Here is a 24,113-nt window from a genome sequence, read left to right as displayed (position 1 = left end):
TGGTAGCAAAAAAAACAGTTTAATTCTAAGGGTCAGGGGCAAGGCGGAAAACGGCATGTGAAGCTAAAGTTAATTTAAAAATAAAAATAAAAAAATACTACAAAAATGCATCCTATGGCCCTTAAAATGTACAACACTTGATTCGGTATTGCTTGGATATTCACAATGCTTGTTCTTGGTTCTCCGTCTCACTCTCTCATCTTTAGATGTTCAATGATACACTAATTTTCAAAAGTGAGAGATGGGAAATGGCCCGGCATACTGGCTGTCCATGACTGTGTGCTCTCCTCTGTGAGAGGGTCAACCCTCATCTATTATTCCTCATGGCATGAGTCGAAGGGCTCATCAGCCCTTGTTATATCCTTATATGATGGGTTCCCGCTTCTAATACATGGAGGAGATTACAAACGCATTTTTCTTTTGCGCTGCATCTGGGTGGATGTCACATTAAGGTGTCACCCTGGCTTCTGATAAAAGGTTATTACCGGCTTTATGGCCCTGCCACCTAGAAAAGAAGCACACCTTATGTATAATGAATAGCATTTTTCTTTATAGAGGCTAACTGTACATCGCGAGCGCCCACTTTTTGTCTTCTAGCAGATTTCTTCTATGCAAAACTATTTGTTCTCTTTATTTTATTGCAGGTATTTTTAAACGGAGCTAATTTAGACAAAGTTTTCCACACACAAGTCTAAATTAATTCAGATTTTTTATTAAATTATTCATAATTTACTCTGGTTTTGTATAACAAGTACAAGTTACCTCAAGGAACAACTTTCATGGTTTATATAACAGTTACAGTTAATAAGAGCTGCCTGACTTTGTGATTCTCTGAATTTTTTTGTAAGTACGGTGTGCAGTCGATCTGCACTTTACTTTGACGTAATAGGCCATCTAGGCAGTTCTCACCTACTGTTTTATAAATATTAAGAATTTGGACATACTTGTGGCATACTATATAATTGAGAAATGCATATTCAGATGCAGGGAGTGTGTACATGGCCAATGTGTTCACCGTGCACCTCTGTGTTCCATAACAGTAGCAGATGTTGTTCTGCGTTCTAGCGGTCAGTAGCGAATGCTCTGGCATGCCGGCATTAACACGCTTCACCTCTCAACCCCGCAAGCAGCACTAGAGGCACAGCAAGCCAGTGAAATATGAGAGCTTTCCGTACATCTGTTTACCACACTCCCCTGTCCCTCTCTTTCTCCTGCGCTTGCTTTGGGCTTCCATTAAAAAGAGAGAGAGAGTTTTCATTAATTTTCAGCACCGGTACAGCTCTGATCTCTTTATAACATTGAAGATTCAAGCATTAATTAAATCAGCAGTATATCTGATGACAGAAATCTCAGCAGAATGTTTTCCTCAACCCTGTTTGCAAGATGATGTCAAATCTCAATAAAACTAGTATGAGAGGCTGTAGACGGTACTTTGAAACTGACCTGATAAGTAATGACTAATCATAAGGAGAACAAAGTGTTGGAATTTTGCAAGCTGACAGAGAAGACAGATCGGGCTAAATACACCTTAGCCAATATATATATATATGCAAAAACAATAAGCTTATTCTTAGTTCTACAAATTATATATATATATACTTGGTATACTTGGAGTCATTGTCCATTTGGAAGACCCATTTGCAACTGAGCTTTAACTTCCTTGCTGAAGTCTTGAGATGTTGCTTCAATATATCCACATAAATTCACTTCCTCATGATGCCAACTATTGTGTGAAGTGCCCCAGTCCCTCCTGCAGCAAAGCACCCCCACAATATGATACCCCCATGCTTCACGGTTGGGATGGTGTTCTTCGGCTTGCAAGCCTCACCCTTTTTCCTCCAAACATAACAATGGTCATTATGGCCAAAAAGTTCTCCAAAAAGTAAGACCTTTGTCCCCATGTACACTTGCAAACTGTAGTCTGGCTTTTTAATAGCGGTTTTGGAGCAGTGGCTTCTTCCTTGTTGACCAGCCTTTCAGGTTATGCCGATATAGGACTCGTTTTGCTGTGGATATAGATACTTGTCTACCTGTTTCCTCCAGCAGCTTCACAAGGTCCTTGCTGTTGTTCTGGGATTGATTTGCACTTTTCACCCCAAACTATGTTCATCTCTAGGAGACAAAATGTGTCTCCTTCCTGAGCGGTATGATGGCAGCATAGTCCCATGATGTTTATACTTGTGTACTATTGTTTGTACAGATGAACATGGTAGCTTCAGGCATTTGGAAATTGCTCCCAAGGTTGAACCAGACTTGCGGAGGTCAACTATTTTTTTTCTGAGGAATTTTCTCATGAGACACTGAGTTTGAAGGTAGGCCTTAAAATACATTCACAAGAACACCTCCAATTGCTAAAGGCTTGACTTGATTTTCTGGAATTTTCCAAGCTGCTTAAAAGCACAGTAAACTTAGTGTATGTAAATTTCTGACCCACTGGAATTGTGATATAGTCAATTAAAAGTGAAACAATCTGTCTGTTAACAATTGTTGGAGAAATTACTAATGTCATGCACAAAATAGTTGTCCTAAATGACTTGCCATGCAAATTGAATTGTAAAGTATGTACACATTATGGTAGTATTTGTTGTGCTGTCTAATGCATTCTAATTAAAATACATAATTATATTACATTTTCGGCAAAAAACTAAATGGCTTAAAAATAGCTGTATTAGTAATGATAATCTTATCCAGTCCAACAACATTCAGAATAATAGGAATAAAAAAACACACAAAATACAAAACAAAACAAGATGCATAAGAGTAATGAGCCATTTAGAGGTTAAAAGTACTTAATTTTGATGAAAATTACGTCACAATGTAATAAATAATACTGATCCTAAAACAAGCTTCAGTAATTAATTAATTCATAATATAATATAATAATAAAATATAATATAAAATAATATAATAATATAATATAATATACACAAGCCATTCCAACAACAGACTTTGAATATTTCTGTTAAGAAATCTCATAGTCATTTGAACAAACAAATGTTTTTTCTCAATTTGATATTTTGATAATATTTTTAATATTTAATATTTTTGAATTTTGATAAAACATCCAACAATTAATCTCAGAGTTCTCATACATGAAACAGCAATTATCAGCACAATCAAATCCTGGCTCCTTCTAATCCGATATTCCCTTTCCTGATCTACGTTCAGATCAAAGACGCACTAGGAAAGCCTGGTTTCTGCACTCTGGAGATAGTATCGGCGAGATCCTCTGTCTGACATTAATAACAACAGACGTCTGAAACGAGAGGGGCCATATCAGTCCACAGATGAGGAGAATTCTGAGTTTTGTGTTTATCAAAGAGTCCTTTAGAAATCAGCGATAGCGGACACGCACACCCACAGCCGGACAGACAGGTGTATGCTAACACATCTAATATAACAAATATGAGACCAGCCACAGCCAACGTATTGCTAAAATGACCTAATCCAAAACACCTAGTTACAGGGATACTTAACCCAAAAATGACAATTCTGTCATCATTTGCTCACTCTCATGTCATTCCAAACCTGCATGACTTTCTGTCTTGCGGTGAACACAAAATGGGAAGTTTAGAAAAATGTCCAAGCTGCTTGTTTCCAATATTTTCATTGTAAAGAAAGTCATACAGGTGTGGAATGACAGTAAATGATGGCAACATTTTCATTTTGGGTTGAACTATCCCTTTAAATTAGCTTTATATAGTCTAACAGGAATGATCCAAGCAAAACAATAAGACTACGTGTAGTTTTGCGCAAAGTTTGGGTGTGTAACTCCAGAATGCTCTTGAATTAGAAGGGAATACTTTGACTTTCTCCAAGGACACTGATATGATCTGAAGTTGTATAGCTCTCTGAAGCTTTAGAGAAGTTTTACATGCATTATTAAAACATGAATATGAACCATGCTAGGTTGTGTAGGTAAGGAAGACAACAGATCATTCGCATGCCTACTGTGGCATTTGAAATTAGCAAGGTCGGTTACAGTGTTCATTACCGAACATTGTTTAAAGTGCATATTTAATACAATTCCTTTCATATGGTCATGTATAAATGCAGATAGATTGTTTAATATTCATAATTATTCAAATTGTATTATTTTGGTTAGAGGTTATACTTCTATTCAGATGCAGAAATTGGTAAGAATAGGTAGAAGGTAATATAGTACATTAATATTAAATACAATAGTACTTAACAAGCTGTGATTGCTTTTATAATATATAAAAATATATAAATTATTTAGAATATTTTAAATTACAAACCCCGTCAATAAAGTCAATGCATGCCAAAAAATGTCCATTTTCTACTTGACAAAGAAATTAACTATATTTACTTTCTTAATAGACATACCTGATTTTACTGCACATGATTTATCAATGCATGTTATTTAGAAGGAAAAAGAAGCATTGGTCTTTGTAAAAGTTCATTAGAATTAACTTGTTCTAAGGTCAATATTGGAAATATGTCACATTACAGAAGTAAACTGGGTCATGTACATTTCATGTTGACCCTAAAAACATGTAAGCTTCATGCAACTGACAACTAAAGAAGATATTAAGAAAACCGAGAAGAGGGAATCGTCATATATTATATACAAGGGCGTGCAGTCATTTTAAAAGTGTTGTTAGTGACAACTGCATTCTCTTTTTTTTTGGGAGAATGAATCCCCTAAATCATCTAAATCATCATTACACGTGTGTACAGAATTCAGGAGTCTCTTTCAAACTCATTTCAAAAAGATATATACTTTTAATATTTATAGTATTTTAAATATTCAAGTATTGCAAATTAATTGTAAAATTAGCTGCAGAAAATAAAGGGCATCTTGTGGAGGACATGCTTCTGTTTCACACATGACAATAAAGACTGAGCACAAGATGGTCGTGAATCAATTATTTAATCAGTTACAATAATGACAAAATGTTTTACTCTGGGTTTGTGCATTGTGGGATTTAAATGCATCCATGTGGCTCGAGTGTCTTCACTACATTCACCAACAATCGTTCAGATCCATTTATCGTGACTATTTCTGGTGATGCCAGAAGGTGGTGACAAATGAGTGTCTTGTGTGTACAATAATCAAAAAAAAATTGTAATCCTTTAAAATGTGTTTGTCTACAGACCTACAAAGAGACTTTAGTAGACGTTTTAAGCATTATAAGAACAAAGCAAATCAATCATTTCCCTACAGTGAACTGCTGAGCATGACTTTTATCAAACGATAACAATAAAAGTCTTATAATAATTATAATGAGTTTCAATAACATCTGTACGTTTTTATGTATATAAATCGTGCCTACATATCAAATCACTTCTAGTGCAGATCTATCTTTTTTTTCCTACAGTTTGTCGACTGCACACCAACATAGAGTTCAAAAACAGGAGCTGATATTAAAAATAGATTTACATATTTAACACCGATCTAGTCATCTGCTTAAATTGGCAAAAAGGTCTGATCAAACTATTACCTCACAAACATAATGTAAAAAGCATAATTTAATGAAGACTCGTGCGCTGACATAAACTCCACTTTCAACTGTTGCTTAAAAGAAGGATTGTTCTTTGTTTTTGTCTTTCTGCAGTGTATTTCACGTAATGCTGCCAATCAAGAACGATATGCCGATAAATAACCCTAGTTTTGATCTCAAGATTATTAATTTATATCAACATCAATGCAGATTAAAAAACATGGATAAATGAGCATTGTTGAAAGCAACTTTGTAGAAATGAACAGAGCCGCGTTGTTTAGACTGTCTGACTGACGGCCTAATACGTAAGGGTTATTTCCGCTCATGAAACTCACCTGTGATTGGCTGGAGGATCACTTAATCAGCCCAAAGTAACAAAACACAAAGAATACTGTATACATATCCACCATTTGGACTTGATATGGTTTTAGCTTCAAAAAGTGTGTGGGGCGTACTTGATTATATATATATATTTAAGCAATATCACACGAGCAAGAGTGCGATATGCCACTATATCAGCACTTCGCCCGCAGGTCAAATGCCGTAGGTAATCACAGCAGTGCTGGTTTAGGGACATATAGCACGATTGCGAGTGTGATATTGCTTATATACAACAGTTCAGTGAACAAGTACTTTTTTTAAAATGAGGAAAAACTGAGTACGGTCATAAAAACGCATTTGTGCATGGAACTACTTTCTTACGCGACAGATCAGAATCTGCTGTTGCTGGTTTAAACCAAATGATGCGTCCAAGCCTCTGTTAGTAATTAAAAAAATGTCACTTCAGAAATAGTATCACGGCTTGTGCTGTTTCTAGCAAGTCATTGGATAAACAAGGATGGATGTGTGTGTGTGTGTGCGTGTATGACAGAGAGAGAGGGAGAGACTGAGCGCGTTTGCGATCACCTGTTGCCAATCCCAAGCAGAGATGCTGTCAGATTTCTGAAGATCAGCTTTCTCAGTGGAAAAATAGCATCTAAGCGGAGGTATTTCTCCCTATTTCGTGGTAGCCAGTGCACAAGAGTCATTCACTAAAGAAACCGCAATGTCCTCCATATTAAACAGTTTGTCCACTCCAATGTGGAAAGTCTGGTAAGAGGTAAGCAACTTGAGTTTGTGTAATTAATCAGTCTGTTGTGTCTCTCAGCTGTGATCAGCTGTAATGCTGAAGGTGTTCGTTTATATCCGTTTAAAGCTATTTCCTAGCTTTAGTAGTGTAGTGTAGTAAGTGCAGTAAGCGATCACGAAAAGCTGTTGTATGTAAACGGCTGACACGGATTCACTTCACGTCACCTAAATGGCTCAAATTACACACAAAAATGATGTTTTGCCACCACCTGCTGGCTAACATATGTAATGTAAAAAAAAAAAGACAAACCATAGCTCTTAACACATATGTACTGCTCTTACACTTTAGCTTAGAATGGCAGGAACACAAGTGGAGTGATACACACAGTGAAGCGTCCGAGTGCTGATGCTGTCAGACCATCAGTGCTCATGGAACGTCTCTCATCCAATCAGATTCGAGGACCGGAACTAACTGTAAATATATATGAGAAAAATCTGAAAATTGTGTGTGTATATATATATATATATATATATATATATATATATATATATATATATATGTATATATATATATATATATATACATACACAATTTTCAGATTTTGCTTTTGATCCTTTTAATCACACTTGAAATTTTGTACAAATGTACAAATTTTACATTCCATCTATTTACATGATGTAATGCATTTTTTATAATACAAAAAAATTGTCACTGTTTGATATTTCATACAAATTAAAAAGGTTGGAACCTAACAAAAATACAATTAATAATTATAAAATAAATAAAATATAATTTAAGTGCTACTATATCAAAACTACTATGCAAAAAAAGAAAAGAAACTTAAAAAGTCTAAATATTTCATTGTGTATGATTGTACTTTTAAATGTTCATGTAGTTACACATTTATTACACTTACTGCATTACCACATTTTGTTGAATGTTTTTATAAATGCAATTTACATTTAGTTTACATTGATATGCATAACAAGTGCTAAATTGTTACTGTCTCTTTAAGAGTAGTGTTTACGGTTGAATGAGCACCCATTTATGAGAGAGAAGTTGCACGGTTGTTTTGCCCTCATCTGTGCAATGTATGACAAGAAATAATGTTTCTTTTAACCTTTTTGATCACCAACTGTCTAAATAACATAAAGGATTTTAAAAGAGACATTAAATAAAAATGGGGTGCCTGGGTCTCATCTTTGGATATGAAATAGACAAAACAAAGCAAAAGGAAACTTTGAGCTAATATCCAGTAGCTAATAAAATTCATATTTTAGTCACATATGTGAGCGATTTACTTGCTATGTAAAGGGCTGTTGTGTAATAAAGCAATAAATGCACAAAAATAAATAAATAAAAATATATTTTCTACTTGGGGTCTCAACTAAAACATACTGAGTTTATAAGAATTTAAGATTAGAATAAAGATATTTATAAATGTCCAGGCAAAGTGCATAGGTAATGTTAAATAGATAAACGCTATTAATATCTAAGGTGCTAACATCTACAAAGACAAAAGGATCTAAAACTAACGTTGAGAAAAAAAAATCTTCTAAAGTTCTGTGACCTTGACAATATGCCGCCAAACCATCTGTTCATCAGCTTAAAACACTCCCTCTCCTACAAGCTCTGTCTACTCTCATAAACTCTCTCTCTCTCTCTCTCTCTCTCTCTCTACACTCTGCTTGCAGTCAAGTCATTTAACCACAAAACACTGTCTATCAATGGCGTAGATTTGGCTTGAAAATTGGGGGGTTGCAGCATAAAGCATTTACATGTTTCGATTGATCATGGTATAAATATTGGGGTGTGGGGGGTGCTTACTTATTTTGATTACTGGGGGAGTTACCTCCACCCCCATCCCCACTGGAATCTACGCCCTTGCTGTCTATTGTTCTGCAATTGCTGCAACAGACTATCTCAGGCACGTTACATTTTTCAGTCATCCAATTATTAACGGCCTTTGTTGACTCTGAGATTACAGCTGATACTTTCTCTTCTCCATAATGTTTCCAGCATGACATCAAGATGGAGAAGGTTGAAACTTTGGTTCCCTAAAGGACGGCGTCCCAGGAAACCTTGACGTGCACAAAGACAGGCGTGCGGACGCGTCTGCCCTGCCGAGAACGATAAGGTCACCGGTGGGACTACCGAGATTATCTCTGTCATGCACTTGGATGCAGCGCAGTCAAATGATGCATCATGCAGTCATTTTCAGCAGGAAAAATCAATTTCTTCACTAGGTTGATATTTGCTTTTCAAAGTGCCCTTGTAGCCTTTGGCTCGGAGCACTTATCAATTTAAATGTTGTGAATTAATAATCTTTTAAGGCTGTATAAGAAGCGGGGGAGTGCTTCCGACTATCACTGTTTTGTCATTCCCATGTGGGCGATACATGTGAATGTATATACAATGGTGGAGATAAAACCATAGAATAAGAATAATGCACAAACCGGTCTATATATATATAACTGTACTAATAATGATGATGGAAAAATCATAACCTGTTTATAAAAATAAACACATTCATATCAGAAACTCATAATAACTTCAAAATCTGTTTTTTTGTTTCTTATTCAAATCGATACACTAATGCATGCTCATACTTTATATCTTAAAACAATTCTGTGTTGTTTGAGAAGCGGCAGACATTGTGGTAACACTTAACATTATGTGTTACATATATAAGATGTAAATTAATTCATTACAATAGTAATAATACAAAATATGATATTAAGTGCATTTACAACAACAACAAATAAAGTAGGGCTCAAAAGCGATGGAGCCGCTGCCAGGGGCGGAGGAGACTCCTGCCATCCCCCAGAAACAAGGAGGGGTCGAAGGAAGACCGCCGTCCGCGAGGGAAGGAGGGAAGTGTTCCCCAACCGCCTGGAGTGGTAGGGCCGCTGCCAGGGGCGGAGGAGTGTCCCAACGAGTTGCCGAGAAAGTGGAGGGGCGTTATGACCGCCGGGGGTCGTGAGTCTGACTCCGGTCCGCCCGGGGAGAAGCGGCTGTCGTCCGCCTGAGAGGGTGGAGAAGTGATCGAGGACCATGCGACGGTGTATCGGAGAACACGGAGTATTTTTTCATCTCTCTCTCCTCCCTCTCTCTCACTGCTGCTCTGCATTGGCCTTTTCCCTCTCGTTTAAATTTTAATGGGTTTTTTTTTGGGGGGGGGACGGGACTACACTGTCACAGGAAGTACCCCTCTATTTTAATTATTTCTGTTTCCCTCCCCTTGTCCCCTCCCTCGTCCAGGTAGATGGGGATGACCTGGGTGAGATGGGGGGTTACGTCAGGCTGGGAGCTCCCCAGCCTGAGAGAACGAGGGAGGAATGTGGCAGGGCGAAGGGCGGGGCCGGGTTGTGATTATACACACCCAGTCCCTTATCAGGCTAATTAAACATCTGAGAGGGATAAAGGCCGATGGTAGACGGTGGTGCGACGAGAGAGAGATAGTTTACGGACATGTCCGTCATGTGTGTGTTTGTCTTTTGGTTTAAGTTATTCATTAAAACTAGCCGGTTCTCGCCTCCTCCCATTTAACCCCTTTACAATGTTAATCTTATTTTAATAAAAAAATATTGTGTTGTATAAAAATATAAAATATTCAAAATATCATGCATAGGTGGATGTGTTCATTCAGGAGTTCTTATGATTAAAGATCATCTTCTCCTGTTCAAACCTCAAACTGTACCATTAAAAGAGAACTGGTTTCAGAGCAGAGTACCACAGCAAGCACACAAAGCCTAACTGTTCCAGAGGGGCATGATGGGATATGACAGCTCTTCTATGACGGTGTGTCTGAGCTGAGGGTGAGTGCGGGAACAGGAGGGGCAGTTCTGGGAGCGCCGCAGATCGCGGGTGGCTCAATTAAACATGACCTTCGTCTGCCCCTGTCTATCTCCACACTGCTTCAGGCTCACATGCAAATGCCGACCCTCGGCTGCCATAGCATCATAAATAAAAGAATACTTATTATCCATTTAGTAGTATTTTCCAAGTCTACCTTGATGGGCTGTTAGAACATCAAGTGGAATCCCAGTCCATTGGTAAATTGTTCCGATTTTGGCTTGTTATTCTGAAATTTGTTGGAGACAATGTAGTTGAATTATTTTATTTTTAAAAGAAGCATGCAGTTGAAAAAAAAAAAAAAATTATATATTTTTAAAATAATTAATTTGATGACAATTCTATTTTAAACTGGATTAAAATGATTATTTTAAGAATTAAAACATATTTTTGATGTATAAATACTGTACAATTACAATTAAAACTTTGCTAAACTGTCCTGAAAATAATGTTATAATGCAAAAAAAAAAAACTTAATGGTCCCTAAAATAGGCATCATTTCATTTTTTTAAAGCAATACAATTTCTTTCTTTATATTTTGTAGGGAAGTATGACCTGGACATGTTCTTGAAAGGTTTCGTCAGCTTCCCCCCAGTTAGTTTCTCTGGCTATGCAAAAGACGTTCAAACGTATCATTGGACTGAAAGGGGATAAATGTTACAGATACAGGGGGTGAACAAGTCAGAGAGGAAAGCTCGAGATAAAGGCTGGTGTGAGGGCGATCGTGTCACAAAGATGTGATCAGACAGTGGGCCAGACGTTTATGCTAATAGACACAATAGTCCACTAGTCTCTCTGGCCGGAGCAGCTGATTGAAGGAGGAGGGGGAACACGTGGGGAAGAGGTGGTCATGCCTCTGGTGGACACACACTCCCCTGTCACCTGCACAGCAGATGTCTGCATTCAATTCCAGCACACTGTTCTCTCTGCAACCTAAGTGGAGGCAGGAGTGCAGGGTCCCAAAACAGACAGGGATCAGAACCGAGGGGGGTGGGGGTCCTTATAGGTTTAGTCCTTTACAGACCTTTACAATGAAATTGAATGGTGACAAAGGCAATCGGTCCTTAACATCTCATTTTGTGTTTCTTGGAAGAAGAAAAGTCATACAGGTTTGGAACGACATGAGACTGGGTAAATGATGCTGATGATCTTAAAGATATGCTTCATTTTCTTCAAGCACAAACTAATTTAATATTTCTTTCTTAATACCAGATTTCTACTAGCTTGAGTATGTTTTTCATTTTGAGACTGGAAATAAAAAAAAATGGTTCTCGATTCCAATCCCTTCGATAAAAGAGAAGCTCCGTCTGAATAACGGGAAAGGGAAGTAGAGATTCCAAAGAGGGGACTAGCTGGAGGCATTCCAGAGCTGTCACTATTGCCAAATGTAGAGCGGCAAATTCCACCACCATATGGTAGATTATATGTTGCGTTCATATGTCGCTGTGCGTACAGTATGACAGCTAAGCTGGCTGCAGCTGCGGAAACTGGTTAAATCGAAATCCTACGAGGCAGATGAGAGCTCAGATGGTCGCTTTATTCCAGATGTATCAATTTCCTTGGATATCTAGTCCATGCAAGTGCATATGCTGTACTGGCAGGGCTGCCGACTAAAAATGGCCATAATCCAGAAGCTAATATTCTTTTGGCCAGAATAATGCAATTATTATTTTCCTAGCCATCAGCCTAAGCGCACTGTGCCATCTGTTGCACAAAAGCAAACATACACGTCTCAATTACAAAACAGACAGCTGCCGGCGAACGCAAACGTCAGGAATGCGCTGACCCGGCGGCAAGGTCTTTAGAAAAACAGCCTTGTTTTCCGAGGACTTAAAGGGATAGTTTACCTAAAAATACAAACTATGTCATCATTTATTCACTCGCATGTTGTTCCAAACATGTATGATTTTCTCTTCTGTGGAACACATTAGGAGACATTGGACAGAAGGACAGCCTCAGTCACCATTCACTTTCATTGCATCTTTCCATTAATGATGGGAAGAAAGTAGTCATACGGGTTTGAGACAACATTAGGGTGAGTAAATAATGACAGATTTTCATTTTTGGGTGAACTATCCCTTTTAAAAATCTCAACAATGTACCGGCATATCTGGCAATTAATCTGGTAAAGATATCTGTGCATCCATCACTTATTAATTATTGGAGATGAACTAATCACCCTGTGCAGAAGCTAAGCACAGAAGGAAGAAAAACTCTTATTAAGTGAAGATCTTAAGTGAAAAAGTTGGCACCATATGCCTATTTACATACGGAAGCTAAATGATAACAGTTATTAGCGCCACGAAAACAGTTTAATGGCCATCTGTTGAACTGAATATTACGAAGTGGATGAAAAGGGGTGTTCCTTCATTTACTGTCAGACGTAAACCTCGTTATCAGACTCTGAATCTGAGTGTGGAGTCAAAGACCGTCAAGATAAGAGAGCGAAAACATCGACTGTATTATCAAAGAGCCGAGGGCAGTCACTGCTGTTGTTCGGAATACAGTAATGTCGGCAATACAACAGCAGAAGCTTGCTCTTGCTGTAAAAGTCTGCCGGCTTCTCTGCTTGGCACACATTAATCTAACACAAGGTGGTCAATGGCTGTGGAGAGAAAAGCAATTTCGTGTCCTTCTCTCATTGACTAAGAACAGAGAGGAGGGGTGCATGAGGTAAACATTCTCAGACTGGACTGAAATGAGTGAACAACCGAAATACATGTTAAATCTGAATTATGCCAATGCAGAATCTAATAAATACCCTGCTGAAAGGCATCATAAAAGTAATCCATACAACTCCAGTGTGTTCATCCATTTTTCAGAAGTGATATGATAGGTGTGAGAAAAGAATTCAAACATACCCTGCCCAGTAGGGGTCAATATGCATGAAGAATGTGAATCACCAAAAACACAAGAAGAAGAATGTGAAAGTGAAAGTGAAAGTGGAGATTGACAGAGCTGGGAATATCTGTTTTGCACACACACCTTTCATATCGCTTTCGAAGACATTGATTTAACCACTGAGTCGTAAGGATTATTTTAATGCTGACTTTTGTCATTTTTCGAGCTTCAACATTTTGGCACCCATTCACTTGCATAGACCAAAAGAGTGAGAAAAATTCTAAGATATATTCTTCTAAAAAGCTTCATTTAAGTTTGGCAGATGAAAGAATGTCATACACAACTGGGATGGTATAAGGTCGAGTAAATTATGAGAAAATTATCATTTTTGGGTGAACTATCCCTTTAAGTGCATCTAAAGGTTTTAAAAATTGAACTGTCTGGCTCTCAGCATCTTTTACATAGATAAACTGAAACTGATGTTCAAACAGCAACTTTACAGTTAACTGCTTTCCCTTACTTGGCATGGAGCCTAAACTATATTTTTTAAACACTAGATTCCCTGCAACATATGCCATCCTACCTGAGATCAAAACCCTGACCCAGTCCAGAGTCTTGTACATATCACCCTGTATATTAACATTGTACAGTGGATTTAAAATCATAGTGTGATGCAGTGAAAATTACAGGGACAGTGGACTTCTGATTTACTGCCTCCTCCCAGACACAGTTGAGATGAGAGAATGCATCATATCTACTTTCAAATGGATTGAGGAAGAGCTCGATTTAGAGATTAGCACTCCTCTAGTGCTCTGCGAGGACACTGCACAAGTCTGAGAGCAAAGCTTGGATTTGAGCAGCTGAAGGGCCATATGATTGAGCCGTGGTGCTGAAAGGTCATGCTATCGACTGTGCCCAGTGTAATAGCTGCAGTACGGTTCAAGCCCTGAATCTTTAATAACCAGCATCATTAGTTCTTTGGAAATTACAGCTGACGCATGGGGATCTGAAGAGATCTATTGGCTCTTACCAGTGCTATGAAGGGTTGTAACTTTCTAGGGTTATAACATGTGGATCATATGACTATTTAGAACCGTTATGCCAGACAAAAGTGGTTGAAAGATAATGTGGTAAATCTGACAGACAGTTTGACTCCATTAAAGCAAATCGGATCCCATTAAACCCAACCAGGTTTTCATTTTTGGGTGAACTATCCCTTTAAATCAGTTAAAAAAGTGTTGAAGGACGTCAATGCAAATGGCAAACTTTTTGGCTACAACCATATTGAATGCAATATGTATTTGCACACCCTGTTTTATCCAAAGTTTAGTTATCAAAAACACATTTAAAAAAGATAAGTCTGGTGATTTCATGCATGGATGGAGAGGTACATTAGCATAGCACTAAAACTAAATCTGAACAATTGTTAATTAACTATTCAAATCACCTCAGATGCTGCTTTAGTGCAAAACTAGAATGTTAACATATCTGCAGTATATGAAATTATATATCATATAGTATATTTTGGATAACCCCCAGCACAAAAATGCATAGAACTGTCAATGAACAAAAGCTTGCAAAATGCTCATCCAATTAAACAATGAAAATAACAAACTACACCTTATACATTTTGGCCTCTAGGACAGATTAACGAAGAAAAAGGCTTAGCAATTAAGATCGTGAGAGTTACGGGATAAGCTTAACCATGCAAGATAATAAAACCTACTTAAACTAAAGTCTTTACAAGCACTTTATCAGTGGGCCAACCTAAAGATAATACCACCGAGAAAAGCAGGCCAAATTCCAAAAGACAGGATTTTGAGAATTAATCAATTATTTGATAATAATCATCAATCAATTAATGCCGAATTAATTTAGAGTTTGCTTTATTCTCCACTTCTTAAGTCATATCTCAATCATTCTATCTAGCAGAGTATTTTGGTTTAGCAGTCTTTTACGGCCAGAGTTTCTTTTTAATAATTTACAAGAATCAGAATATTTACATCTTGGGAAAGATGGTACTGTACATTTAAATCTGACAGGTCATAGCTGCACTTGAAAGCAAGTGTTCAAAATTAGATTCCTTGTGCACTGATTACTGCATCCTATTTTCTTTTTTAAATAGTAGCATACTGCATACTGTGCAGTGTATAATGTCTACTGTCTACTACTTTTAAAAATAATATGTAAAACGGTATTAGTACTTATGCATGCTATATTGTTGTTACATGACCTTACCATTTTGCATGCTTATTTCTGTAAGTAGCATCCAGTTATCATCTTGAAAATACAGGGTTTTTTTTGGTCATTTTTAATTTAATTTTGTGTAAAAAATATCCTAACTGTATACATCAAAAACAGTAGGTAGTATGACAGTATATACTGTAGAGATTGTGAAAAAGTATGGTGATTCCATTTTATGCATCACAATGAAAATGGGAGGCCAAGTGGAGTTAATTTTAGGATACAGTGTGGTTGCATAATGCACATTTGGTAGATAGGTATACTTGCATAATATACGTGCACACTCTGTACAGTATATATGCTGCATCCTAAAAAAAAATGTAATAGTCATAATAATACAGTAAGTATTCCTTTCTGAACCCAATTTCCCAGTTACATTCACAATCACATGATAGACACAATCCGAACAAAGTGCAGTTCTGCCGTAGGTGGTATAGTGAGCATCTAGAGGCACCTGTGCATGATTTCTTAAAGAGAGACAGTCAGAGATGATTCAGATGATTTGTGTGGACTTTTTAACAACTAGTGAACAAACCCTGCCTATTGTGAACGAGCACCTGGTTTGATTAGCTCTCACGAAGACGCTCAGCTAGACAGGACTGCAAGAGTTCTGAAGTCATCTTCTCACTGTTTGACCTCGCCGATCTGTCTGTTTATTAAAGGGCCCTGACTCGAGCCAGGTAACACTCTTGCATTCCAATAATAATATATCTCTCTGTGCTTAAAATATGCACTGATGAAACAGGAGCTAACAAACCCACAGGACTTTATATAACACTAATTCGTCGAGATTCTCTTCCGCACCGCTGGACGAAAAGAGATCGGAGTGAGGAATTCAAACGTGCACCCACCTGTGAAAGCCCCAGGTATATGGACACCGTCTCTGAGATGTACAAAAACCTTCCCTCCTTGTTTAGTGCAAATACAAATCCATCCAGGGACTGTGAAGGAAACAGAGAGAGAGAGACAGAGAGAGAGAGAGACAGAGAGAGAGAGAGAGAGAAACAAGTCAGGTGAGATGCTCAAAAAAACTGTAGCTTATTTCTCAAAACACAGAGAGAGACCCATCAAACCCAGAATTGCAAACAAAAGTGCACCCCATGTGGAAACAACACTGACAGATCCTAAAAAGAGCAAAAATTACATCCATTAACAGCTTGTGCTCACAGATGCAATACAAATACATAATACATAAGTGGTTGACTCTAACAAAACTTGTCAAGAAATATGTCTCAGCCTTGTTTGACCCTAAAATCAAAGGAAAGAAATAATAATCCATTTTGCATAAAGAAAATGGGGCCTATTTTTAGGACTACTAAAGGAGTAGTTCAATAAACAATACAAACGATGCCATTAATTATTCACTCTTATGTCGTTCCAATTTGCACGCTGTTATTTTAGGAACACAAAAGTACAATTGTTTAAAGAATGTATTTTCTTTATGCATCTTTTTGCAGCTCATAGTGACCACATTTGCCAAGCTCCAAAAAAATAGCACCATAAAAGCACCGTAAAAGTATCAGATAATACAACTGAAACACCTTTACAGAATATAATCCTATAGACTTTATATAGGAATATAGACCCCTACAAAAAAGCCACGTAAATACATTTATCACTGAAAGAATATCATCAATATCATCATGTAGCATCTGACATTTTTGGAGCCAAAGCAGTCATCAAAATGATTATCAGAGCATTTTATTAAAGTAAGTAATTTAATACATATTATAAAAGGGTCAGAGTGGCTTCAGAGTGACACATAGATGCAACCTTCGGCAGAGGGGAAGATTATCAATTAATAACTACCTAAAAAGTTAAATCACAAAGCGTATGACTTAAGAAGACTTGGAGTACAGTGCATGAGTCATATGGACTACTTTTATGGTGTTTATTTTGGTCACAATGAACTGTCATTTTTATGAAATACTGCACAACTGTTCTTTAAACATGTCTAATTTTGTGTTCCACAGAAATAAATACAACAAATAATTATACTTTTTTTTATTTATTATGTAAGCATTATATCAAGTTATTAAGTAATTATAAAAGTAAACAGTCTGTAATCAAATAAGAAAAAAGAAATAAATAGCAATTAAAAATGAAAGCAATAAATAGAAACAAATTAAAAACAATAGAACAACAACAATAAAAAAATAAAACAGTGCTTTATTAACAGCTTATTGCAATGCTCCATTTTCGATGGAAACCATTATATATTTTTCATTGCAAACCATTTTGGTGGTCACGGGTGTTGAGGTCACAAATATAATTGTCCTCTTTTGTCCTTTAATATAGTAAATGCAATCATTTTCAGAATAAAGGCTTGAAATGTGCTATAGGCCCAAAATTATATAATTTTTGGTTTTAAAAGATACATGTATTTATAAAGTTCACACAGGACCAGACAAACACCGTGTATGCATTGTTAGCAATTTGCCTGTTTCAGTCATCTTCTCTTTCTTTTTTGTTCTGTCTCAAAGAAAAGACGAATATAATTTGAATTACTTTTCATCATTGATGTATCTGTATAATGACATGTCTGTGTCAGCTGGCTAGCAAAAAGAAAATACACAAAATTATTTACTGCTCTCAAGTGGTCCCTCATTGTTTTTTCCTCCCAGAAGAACGCAATATTTTCTTCAAGAATCCTAATGCTGCTCTCTTCCATACAAAAACACTTCATATTTGACACTGCTGTCAAGGTCCAAAGAGACAGAAAAAGTCTGTCAGATTACCACATTCGTTCAATTTCTTTATACAAATCACGTAGGCTACTCTGCATGATATATTTTAAATTCAAAACGGTGAATTTCGCCAAATGGTGAATAGTTTGCACCCTTGGAAATGAATGTCGGTCGGTACATTTCAATCATAAAACAGTGGTTAAATATTGCATGTTTAGTTAGATACTTATATCTCACATGACACAAACACTCTTAACCTGAACTGGAGTAATCCACGAGGTCCCCGCTTAGCGTCTTAAACTTGAGTCCCGCCTTCATCGATTTGATTGGCTTTCTCATGTGACATTAGCAAGTGGTGTTAGACTACAGCGAGCGGTTTAAATTAAAACCTTTTAAACCATTACGTTATTCCTGCAACAATTTAATGACAATTAGATGGCGGTGCATAATGGATTATAGTTGAAGTGCAACAAGGGTATCAATTATTTGGGGGGGGACTTGCCAACCTCATGGTATATTGTGGTTACAGCCCTGGATGAGAGGCATAAACATTGCTAAATCAGTATGTTATCAAATGAAACTTTTTTTGTGTGTACATGGGTTAAAAAACGTCATCGTTTGCAGCTGTAGCCTATCAAATATTCAAGTGAAATTAAATGTAACATAAAACTACCAGCTACTGGTCTTCACTGTTGGATTATTTTCAATTAACACTTTGTAAGGCTACTAAATATATTCAGCTAAGAGCAGGTATATTAGGTTTATTTATACTTCAAGTCCGACATTTTCATACAAATCTGCTTTTTTGTCCCACTCTTAACGTTCACTTTAGACATTACTGACTGTATTTACATTAATACATCATCAAGATGAATTTTGATGGACTTTTGAAGTGGATTTGACCGTTTAGGTGCGGATTCGCATTAGCACGAGCGCTCTATTGTGGAGAACAGGCACGTGTAATGCGCACACACATAAGTCACCTTTCAGTCAAATAGTGTCGCTATAGAAGCAAGGAAATAAAAATTCAATCTTTAATATTTTTTGTTATATGTGTCTTCTCTCTCTCTATTCTCTTCCCTTTTGATCTGATATCGAGATCGATCAGTGGTTTTCTTGTGATTGACTGGTTGAACACGACGTAATGAGCAGCCCTGCTTTAAAGCATCTATATCGGCATGTTAGCATAATAGTCAACATTAGCATTAAAGTGTAATTTAAAGCGTAAATGTGTATCACGCCAGCAGCAGAAGATGTGAGCTCAGGGAGGAAGTTAGACACCAGCGGGCCACTGTGGGACTTGCGGTTGTCAGCTGCATATCAGCACGCTGTAAATAGCCCGAGGTTGCACTGTTTTATCGGCGGGTAGAGACCGTGCGCTCTCTTGCCAGCTGCTGATGCTTCTTTAAACTTGGAAATAAACGAGAGAGAGATAGAGATGCTCTTCCACCATGCCTGTGTACACCTCATTTTCATAAAAAGCTGATCAGATCAGCTCTGACACTGTGCACAATACATTGTTTTCCCCTCCCTGTTTGCTCTATTTGTAACTCACCTCTTTTTTTGGGGGGCCCGGGGTGCACACATCCTACAGATTATGTGCAGCAGTGGGGGGACTATATGTAATTAACCCGTGTGACCCCACTGCGTAAATTGTTGCCTGTTGGAGAACCAATATCAACACCTCCAGCCGTGATCTCAAATCCATGGGGCTTTCTGTAGTCCAAAATTCCTAATTACATGCGCATAATGCAAAAAACAAAAACATTAAATAAAACACAATAGCTGCTCTCTTATATTGGATGACTTTTATTGATATGAATCAGTCTTTTTTGGCATTATATGTTTTGGCTGATTCCAAGAAGGTCTAAACTACCTGGAGAAAGCAATCCATTGGCATTTCTGTTATTCGCAATGGCAGTTGCTCAGCTGGCACAGGACCGCTTAAAAGAATGACATTTGAAATATGCCATCTTTTCTTATGCCAGTATTCTTACTGCATGTAGATAAATTAAACTCATCAATTAAATAAATACATTAACTCATCATTGCATTTCTAATGACATTTTTCGGGAAAGCCATGATTCCTGTGTAGTCTTAAAGCAAACGCTTCTGGTCAGCTTTAATAAATGGTCAATATTCAGTTTATTTTCTCCAATGCATCATGTTGTTTACTGGTCACAAATCCTGGTCTTCCATTCTCCTAATCCCTGTAACTACATCTAAGCTGTCTACCAAGAGACCACTATCCCTCTCCCCAATGGAGGGTCTCTTCTCAGCTTCAAGACCTGAGAAACACTCCTCAGGCACCGACTACATCCTCAAAGACTCAAAGAGGTCCCGCAGCAGTCACCTCCAACCAGTCTGCAATCATCTCCACCCTGTTCCACAATGCACTGCCTTCAAATGCTCGGCATCTGTGGGCAGGTCTCTGAGGAACGCTGTGTGCCTCTGCCTGCCGCCCCTCCATGATAAACGGCCGCTGTTTACAGGCTAACCACTGTGTAAAGTGCACAATAAATCACTAGCCAGACAAACTTCTGGGGGAGAAAAGTGTAACATTAAGATGAGCCCTTTTTTGTCATTTGTTTAAAACAGTCATGCCTTGCAAGCAGCTCTTCTCTCTCTCTCTCTCTCTCTCTCTCTCTCTTTTCTAAAGTGCTGAATGAAGGAATAAAGAAAATCATGGAAGAGAAATGGATCTCTGGTGATTTTGATGGTAAAATTTATGTTAAAATTGAAGATTCTTAACGTAGATTAAATTTTGATTAAATTAAAACATGGGAAATCCTGACTCTCTTTGGTTTTCTTGGACATTTTATTTATATATGAAAAGAAACTACATAATGGAGACTACATTTTTTACCTATTATGTATTAAATGAAGCAAAGGTAGCTTTGAAACTCTGGTTTGGCTAATCTGTAAAGTCAACATGAAATCAAATTTGACTCTAGTTTTAATTACTTATTAAATATCGCTGGTCTAATTGTGCATGATTTATCAGTGCATCTCACTACTAAATAGTGATCTGATATATGATATATTTACACACAATTACAAAATAAAATATTGTATTTTTTTATTATTTTTTTAAATGATTTTACACTTGGAATTTGAAAAAATAAACAATTAAAGGGACAGTTCACCCAAATATGAAAATTATCTCATTATTTACTCACCCTCATGATATCCCAGGTGTGTATGACTTTCTTTCTTCACCAGAACACATTTGAAGAAAATTAAAAAAATATATCTCAGCTCAGTAGGTCCTTAAAATGCAAGTGAATAGTTATTTCACTTTTGAAGGTCCAACAATCACAGACATTCAGCATAAACTTCATCCAAACAAATCCAGTGGTTAAATTAATGTCTTCTATAGCAACATGATTTATATTTGCGAAAAGATAAATATTAACGTTTTTTTCTACTCTAAATAATTGGCAAAATCACATTCGAGTACTGACACACGTGCAGCACAGCCGGAAGAGCAGTGCTGTTTACAAGGGAGAAGGAGGAATGCTGCACAGTAGTTTGGTTGGTTTTGGTTTAGATCTGCATTTATCTGTTTCTTTACTCACAATTGTGTGTTTGTGTGCTTATTCTGGATGACTTAACTGATTGGAGAACGTGAGATTACGTATGTATCATGTCAATGCTACCACTTGACCATTTGAACTCCACCCTCCCGTAAAGCTTACCTGATGCATTATAGTTAAAAAGTACTTAAATATTGATCTTTTTTAGCACCAAAAGTTATTGTATCGCTTGAGAAGACATTCGTTTAACCACTGGAGTCATATTAATGACGATTATGCTGACTGTCTGTGATTTATGGAGCTTCAAAAGAGAAATCTCCATTCACTTGCACTTTAAGGACCTACTGAGCTAAGACATTTTTCTGTTTTTCTTCAGAAGTGTTCTGCAGAAGAAACAAAAGTAATGCACAGCTGGGATATCATGAGTGTGAGTAAATAATGAGAGAATTTAAATTTTGGGGTGAACTATCCCTTTAAGCAAGTAGGTTCAATTTTGATTACATGCTGAGATGAAAATAGAAATAGTCAAATCAGCTTTTTCGAGCAACTTTAGAACTGCTCTTGAAAGAATTTTTGGTCCCACTTTATATTAGGTGGCCTTAACTACTATGTACTAAACCATTTGATACAATGTACTTATTATGTACATACATGTTGTTGCATTATAATTAAATTTAAAGTACTTGCATTTAATTACATTTGTAGTTACATTGACTTACATTAACTTTATCCCTAAACTAACCCTTACCCCAAAACCTAACTCTAATCCCTACTCCTAAATTGACCCTACCCTTACTCCTAAAGCTGCCCGTACCTCAACCTCAGTAGCAGCAAATGTGGGCAAATGTGGGCATTTTGCAGAACAGCATGTAGTTACACAGCAAACACATAGTCTTGTATGTATTTAATGTTAGTACCCTCCCGCACCCTCTTGGTTAAGGCCATCTAATACATTGTGTGACCAATTTTTTTCCCCCGATAGAAAAACAGATGCATCTCTGCTGCACTATCAACAACTGGTAGATGCTACAACTATAGTCAACAGCCTCTGAAGCAAGAACATACCTGCCTTTCAGTGCTAGACCAGTAAACATGCTTTCTCTAACAAAGGACAAATATATGTGAGCTGAAGGACACCCAAACTGGTAAACATCAATACTTTCCCTGCACCCGTCCAGAGCCACCACACTTTCACATTAACACACACAGCGGATGCCAGGCAAGACCTGCTTCATTGACTATTAACATATCATTAACTATTAGGTCAGACAAAATGAAGAGGGAGAGAGAGGCAGCTGGGGATGAGGGAGACGCCACATATTCAGATGCCGCAAACTCCACCGGCTTCCACTCTGAAGAACAACAACTGCAATGAACTCTTGTTGCAAGATTCGCTGGGGCATGTTGACTCCCTTTATCCCTGAAGAATTCAAAGGCGAAAAGTCAGGCTACCCTGAAATACTAGATGGAGGACTCCTACAGAAGTTGCGGGAGGGTTGGGAGGTCTTATTCAGCTAATCAAAGCTTGAACACCGCCAAAGAAAGACAAAACAAAAGGTTGGGGGTCTGAAGCACAAGAACAGTTTAAATTCTTCTTATTACATTGAAAGCTTCAGAAGTGTTTTATGCAACAGTAGGACAAGCCGAGTTGAATGAGAATATTTAGGCCACGTCCAGAGTAACAAGTTTTCATTTGAAAATTAAAGCCATGTCCACACTAAGACATTTTCTTTTGGAAACACATTAATCTGGCTATGTTTAAGCCTATCATGAAGACTAACCATAATTGCAGTGATCTTATCCCACCATTACAAACTCGACAAATGTACATGTGCTTAACACACACACATATATATATATATCAAACTAGCATTGGTGTGAGGTTGATAGAGTCCAATAACAACCGACAGTGATGGAGAGAGCATGTTGAAAAGTGCCGTACGGACAGTAAGAAAGACCTGAAGTGTCTACACGTGTTTGTAAGCATCAGAAAGAGCGATAGAAAAACAGATGAGCAGTGATAAAAGAGATCTTATCAGAACTTCCAAATTGCCATGGGAGCCGCGAGAGATCTTTTTCATTCAAGTCAATTTTGAGCCTGACAAGCCATGTAGAAATGTGCAAATATGGATGCGTGGTATTGATTTCTTTTTTGAAAGCACCAGCCCGGGAGATGCTCAAATCACTCATCTCACCTCTCGCAAGACCTCTTTCAAATAAGAGCATCATTAGATTGCTCATTTCATGTGGGTGCTTTGCATTGGGGGGAGGCGAGGGGCTATGGCGGGATTCAACATGACATATTTATTGGCCTCCTTCACTCTAAATGACACAACATAAACATCCATTTAAAAAAAAGGTGTAAGAGCACTCTCAAATCGCATTGTTAAGCTCTCACTCAACCTTTTAGGACTTC

The 24,113-nt window shown here is 37.4% G+C and overlaps 1 protein-coding gene across 2 annotated transcripts in view; it reads right to left on the bottom strand.

Annotated features, from left to right (window-relative positions):
• Positions 1–24,113, bottom strand: part of LOC127662150 (neuronal PAS domain-containing protein 3-like) — a 354,219-nt gene that overhangs the window by 112,094 nt on the left and 218,012 nt on the right. For both annotated transcript variants that reach the window (XM_052153191.1, XM_052153192.1), the window contains exon 5: positions 16,326–16,415. In XM_052153191.1, coding sequence (XP_052009151.1) covers positions 16,326–16,415 — 90 coding nt within the window. The remainder of the gene's footprint in view (positions 1–16,325; positions 16,416–24,113) is intronic.

This window comes from Xyrauchen texanus, chromosome 22 (genome assembly GCF_025860055.1).
Source record: "Xyrauchen texanus isolate HMW12.3.18 chromosome 22, RBS_HiC_50CHRs, whole genome shotgun sequence".
NCBI lineage: Eukaryota > Metazoa > Chordata > Actinopteri > Cypriniformes > Catostomidae > Xyrauchen > Xyrauchen texanus.
Note: the sequence above shows the minus strand (reverse complement) of the source record. Positions and strands in the feature narration are given on the sequence as shown.